The sequence below is a fragment of the Mandrillus leucophaeus genome, unplaced genomic scaffold, assembly GCF_000951045.1.
Source record: "Mandrillus leucophaeus isolate KB7577 unplaced genomic scaffold, Mleu.le_1.0 Scaffold412, whole genome shotgun sequence".
Taxonomy (NCBI): Eukaryota; Metazoa; Chordata; class Mammalia; order Primates; family Cercopithecidae; genus Mandrillus; species Mandrillus leucophaeus.
In genome coordinates, this window is record NW_012104388.1 from 524748 (window position 1) to 530747 (window position 6000).

General features: G+C 48.5%; 1 protein-coding gene across 1 annotated transcript in view; it reads left to right on the forward strand.

Annotated features, from left to right (window-relative positions):
- Positions 1–6000, forward strand: part of DOCK3 (dedicator of cytokinesis 3) — a 494638-nt gene that overhangs the window by 466735 nt on the left and 21903 nt on the right. Inside the window, exons 43-47 of the mRNA XM_011992509.1 lie at positions 20–103; positions 225–341; positions 2743–2864; positions 4083–4221; positions 4748–4895. Of these exons, the coding sequence (XP_011847899.1) occupies positions 20–103; positions 225–341; positions 2743–2864; positions 4083–4221; positions 4748–4895 (610 nt within the window). The remainder of the gene's footprint in view (positions 1–19; positions 104–224; positions 342–2742; positions 2865–4082; positions 4222–4747; positions 4896–6000) is intronic.

The window sequence follows — 6000 nt, forward strand, 5'->3', positions numbered from 1 at the left end:
TTGGCCTTTCCTTTCACAGGCCTTCTTTGATAAAGATTACATCAACAAGCACCCAGGAGATGCTGAGAAGATCACCCAGCTCAAGGAGCTTATGCAGGAGCAGGTATGTCTTGGAGAGCTTGGGGACCAGCAGCCAGGTGAGAAAAGCCATGCACTACAAGATGGCTTCAGTTCTCAGGGGCTGCTCATGGTTCACAGAGTGGCCTTGTTTGTGACTCTGATAGGTTCATGTCCTTGGAGTTGGGCTAGCAGTTCATGAGAAGTTTGTGCACCCAGAAATGCGACCTCTGCATAAGAAGCTAATTGATCAGTTCCAGATGATGCGGGCCAGTCTCTACCATGTAAGTTAATCCCTGTCCTGCCCCTGCTGCAGTAGAACCAGGTGTCACTTTCTCCAGACCTATATACCACAAGCCAAAGGAAAATAGGAGGGAGAGAGCCTGGGTGGGGGCCGGGTCAGGGAGAGAGGCTGTCCTCCCCACAGAGGGACAGGGGGCAAGGATGGATGCTATATCCAGGGGAAGGATGCTAAGGATCCTCTCACTCACTCACTCCCAAAGGAGGAGCCAGATTCAAGGGCAGAGAACATGTTTCAGAGCACTGTGCTAGTGAACAGGTTTTCATATGTGGAGGAAAAGAGCTAAAGTATATGGCCCACATGTAGGGATCTTTTTGGAGATGTTTTTCATCTCAAGAACCTAAAGAGGTAGGCATGGCCTGAGCCAGCCTTCTCTCCCCATCTCCCTCCTCCTCCTCTTCTCTTTCTCTGCCCTTCTTCATTCTTCTCCCTCTAATCGTTCTCTTTTCCCTCTTTTTACTCTTCCCCCAACTCCCTTTTCTCCCTCTTTCCCTCCCTCCCTCTCCTTCCCAGCTTCCTCTATCATGTCTGGTGATCCAAGCTCACATCTGAGATAGTCTAGGATGAGCAGTACTTTGATGCTAGCGGTTCTTAAAGGGGTCAGCCAGGTCCTGGGGCTGGACCAGGCTCCTGAAAGTCTCCCTAACTCTGGCCCAGCTCTTCAGCCTCCACAGTAGCATTTGGCCCAAGGACTTAAACACACAAACAGGACTTATATTCCAGGACCAGTATTCCTTGGCAGGGTCTTAGAGGAAGTGCTGACTGGGTGAGGATAGAGCCCCCTAGTCACATACCCAAACCTCATTTTCAACTGTGGAGCCGACTCCAAATGTTTTCTATAGATCCCTTCCTGCTAAACAGGCTGTCTCCCAGATCTTAAGGGGTATGAGCCCAATTACCTGCTGCTACCTGGCACCCAAGCCAAGTTCTCTTCTCATCACCCAGGACCACTGGGTAGTGGCAGGTCGACAAGAAGCAGAGCTGTTTGAGCTGCACGAGGTTGTCATGAGCAAAAAGCATCCCCCTCTAGGAATACCCATGGCCACAGGAGCCCTGAGGGAGGCTGAACTACTTAAACACAGTGGGCCTGACCCATTTGGGGCGGACCTGCTTTGTTCATGGATGCTGCAGGTTCTGGTCATCTCTGTCCCTCCAGGCTCCCAGTGCAGGTCTCAGCCTGTGTGGACAAGTGTGGATAACATGAAAAGAGAAAAAGAAGCTTGTTGTAGTTTGAGGGGTAGGGGCACATTTTCCAGAGGAAAGCCTGGAGATCCTGAAATTTCTCCCATCTGTTAGGATTCTCCCGTGGTATTTCAAGGTGAAATATGCAGAGAAGCTCTTTTACATCTCCGCCTTAAAATTGGAGTGTCGTTTAGTTAGGAACTTGGGCAGTATTGCTGAGCCTGGTGGGTATTCATTCCACTACTTCTCATTCCAAGGTCTCCTGCATACTTCCCCATCACAGCAGGTGACCCAGGCAGGCTGGAGCCTGGCCAGCGGGGAGGTTCTCTGCCATGTGGGTTGCAGCAAAAAGCACAAAACACTTTCCTATATACATCACATTCTTCCGTGTGCACACATATCCTTTATCCAGCTACAGAAATACATTTTAGCCCTCTGTATACTTTGGAAGAAGTGGGTGGAAAACCCGGTGCTTCTTCACACCAAGCTCAGAAATATCCCCAGTGGACGTAGGGCCCCTGTTCACTACAGATTTTGAAGGACTTGAGGAAACCTGAACAGTTATTTCCTCTGAGTTGCACACAGGGACGCAAACAAACATGCTGTCACCTAGTAGGGTTTGAGATCAGAAGTGTGTGCCCAGAAATCTGTATACTTAATATGAATAAATTAAGCTAAAATAGATCTGTGCTATTTTTCAGTTACATACATCAGGATTTTATGTTCTGTCTCCCCGTAGACTGTGTCACAGACAACCCAGGTCACTAAGAGCTGGGCCATTTAGCAGTCTAATAAAACTTGACACCAATCCTTATGTAATTGGTGCCCACTGATTGACAACTAATAATAAGCTCTTCCTCTCCTTTTTCCCAAATCTTGTTCTACTTATTCCATAGCGAGAAAACCTGTTAACACACTCCTATGAGCTCAGACCAGCTTCAGTTCATTCCAGATATGCTTCTCTTAGTGTGGAGTCAACCTGGGGCCTCGCACACGGCCTTGGGTCTAGGTTCCCATGCAGTTAGGAGGGTGTTTTAGTCATGAAGGGGGCGTTGCCAAAAGGAAGCAGTTCAGGTTCAGCCAACCATATGACTCTTTTTTGTTTCTTTTAGATTTTTGATCACCAGTCAGTTCTTCCCTCATATCCCTTAGTTACTTATTTATTCTTTACTCTCTATGAAGGGGCATTCATTTCTCAACAGGAGTTTCCAGGTTTGGATAAGCTAAGTCCTGCATGTTCAGGCACCAGCACCCCACGGGGAAATGTTCTGGCATCCCATAGCCCCATGAGTCCGGAGAGCATCAAGATGACCCATCGGCACAGGTATGGCCTTAGGGCTGGGGAGGGTTCCCTCTGGAGAGGTGAGTCTAAATTGTCAAGGGTCAGACAAAAGAGTCCTTGTGTATACTCATATTCCCTCTTACCCATGCACACAGCAAACACTTATGTGGCTCCTGCCATAGGACCCACACCCTGCATTCAGTCAGTCACTATCCTGGTTAAGGGAAGTGTATACATGATATTGTGGCAGCGTGGAGGAGGGGGCATTTGGGGAAGTCTTGAAGGATAAATAGATGTTTGCTAGGGGTTAGGAGGGTGATAGGGCAAGATCTAGGCAAATTGACTGACACATGCAGAAGCCTCAAGATATGAACAAGCCAGCCTGGTCAGCACTCTGAGTAGAGTCAAGTGGCTGGAGTGCAGGATTCCAGGGCATGGAAAAGGGGATAGGACCAACTCTGAATGGGCCTTGTTCATGCAGGCCTTTGGACTTGATCCCAAGGAGAATGAGGATCACCAAGTCAGTTTTAAGGAAGAAACAGCATAGTGATGTGAACATCAAAGACTGGTTTGCCTGGGCTCAACTGAGAATACTGAAAGTCTCTAGGCCAGGAAGGCCAGGTTGGAGGAGGAGACCAGTGAGAGGAGCCCCTCACTTAGGCTTGTTTTCCAGTGTGAGTGGCAACTCAGCACAGAATGGGCACTTAGGAACAAATGAATGAGAGGTTTTCCTGGTATTGCTAGAGGAGAGCTATTGACAAGCCTTTTGGCCACAGATGTGGAAAGAGGACTGCAGATAGTTCACAGCCGGCTATTTTGGTAGCTTCCCACACTAGGAAGAAGCCTCTGACCAAGGAGCAGATCCCATCATGGTGTGGGGGGTGGAGGGGTGGGCACTGACCCAGACTAATACCCCATAGAAAGGGGGACCTGAGATCTTTGATCTGATTTGGCGTATCTCTTTATTCCTCCTGAGAAACTGCTAATGTCGTTAAACTGAGTGGCCATAAGCCATGTAGCTGTAGATAGAGGCTTGTCCGGTGTACCACACCATTGTCTCTCCCAGACCAAGGGCTCCTGAGTAGCAGGGTACAGCTCAGGACTGCTCCAGGCCTCAGATGGGTATGAGCATTGGCTGTGGAACCCTCCAAACCGGTGGTAGCTGAAACCAGGGATGACTGTTCCACACATTCTGCTCTATTGTCCCCCTGCCACCTGCCATCGGCCTGACTCCTCCCTATTTCCCACTCTTGCTCACAGCCCCATGAACTTGATGGGCACAGGCCGCCATTCATCATCCTCTCTCTCCTCACATGCGTCTAGTGAAGCAGGAAACATGGTGATGCTGGGCGACGGCTCCATGGGCGATGCTCCCGAGGACCTGTACCACCACATGCAGGTACAGAGCTGTCCAGGGAGAGTGGGCCAGGGCACCATGCCTACAGGACTCACCTTGCTGTTGCAATGTCTGATCTGAGGGCTGGCAACCCTGCCTAATTCTCTAGCTCCGAATTCAGAACACCCCTCATCAGAGCTAGAAAGCCGCCTTTCCTCCACACACCATCCTAAGTATCAGTTCCCAGGCCTTATTTCCCAAGAAGAAAATCCAGCTTCAGCCCTGGTTGCTTTAAGAGATCCCATGGGAAAGATCCTCTGCCAGAGTGCCCCCTTGCCTGGCATTCCTGTTGGCTTAGTCCTGCTTCCTCCGTGGTCACCGTAGTATGGCCAGCCCAACAACTTTGTTCCATATGGGTGGTATGGGTGGCCCCTAGTGCCCAACCATTAGCCTGGCCTCCATCAGGGCTCAGAGTATAGCATAAGGCACTGGGGCAGAGCACCTCAGGGCATGAAAAAGCCAACTCTGTGCCAGCCCTAAAGTCCTGGCCATTCAGACCTCTATCCTGCTGATTTTTCTCCCTTTGCAGCTTGCGTATCCCAACCCCAGGTACCAGGGCTCGGTCACCAACGTCTCTGTTCTGTCCTCGTCCCAGGCAAGCCCTTCTTCCTCCAGCCTGAGTTCCACTCACTCAGCACCATCCCAGATGATTACCTCTGCCCCTTCCAGTGCCCGAGGTAAGGACGGCAGGGTGCTACTTGCAGAATGGAGAAGAGAGGTCTTCATGAACCCCACTCAGCTTCCCGTTATCTGTGACTGTGTCATTGAGAGCAGCCCTGTGACTTAGAGAATACTCATTTGTGCTTTTACCACTAAGGACTCAAGTGTTCCTGCCTCCAGGCCTCTTCTCTGGCTGGCTTTAGACTCCACTCTGAGCAGTGGCTGCTGCTGTGTAGCCATTGCATTTCTACCTCAGTGAAAGGACACACAGCTTAGAAGAAAGCTCACTTCTTTCTCATTGAAATTTTTGCTAGAACAAAGATCAAAGTCAAGGCAAAAGTCAGTATTTTGTCTTGAGGAATCAGGCATGATGACAAAGTATGGAAAGTAAATCGGGAGACTAAAATTAACCCTGGAAAATGTTATTCTAAAACAGTAACAGCAACCAAAAAGTTTTTCTTCAGTTGGGAAAGGCTTTCTCAGAAGAGATGGCTCTGTAAAAACCTATTTACTTTGCCAATTATTACTTGATTTCTAGTTCAGTTGAATAAATATTGTTCTTTGAGAGCCAGCATCTTTTTCACATTCTAATCCTAGTTCCCAAGTGAAAGTTGATTCTGCCCTTGTAGACAGAAACATTTGCTGTGGAATGGAAATTAGCTGTGGTAAATAGGATCTAATGCTTTCCAGGGTTGGCTTTGCAGGGTAGTGACAGTGGTCTGAACTTGCCAACCAGTCACTTGCTCTTGCTTCCAGGCTTCAGAAGGAGGAAGTCTCTTTGTTCTTCTCATTATTATGAAACCAAAGAAAAATAGCACAAATTTATTTATTTATTTATTTTTATTATTGTACTTTAAGTTCTGTGGTACATGTGCACACGTGCAGGTTTGTTACATATGTATACATGTGCCATGCTGGTGTCCTGCGCCCATTAATTCGTCATTTACATTGGGTATATATTCTAATGCTATCCCTTCCCCCTCCTGCCACCCCACAACAGGCCCCAGTGCTGATGTTCCCCACCCTGTGTCCAAGTGTTCTCATTGTTCAATTCCCACCTATGAGTGAGAACATGCAGTGTTTGGTTTTCTGTCCTTGCAATAGTTTGCTCAGAATGATGGT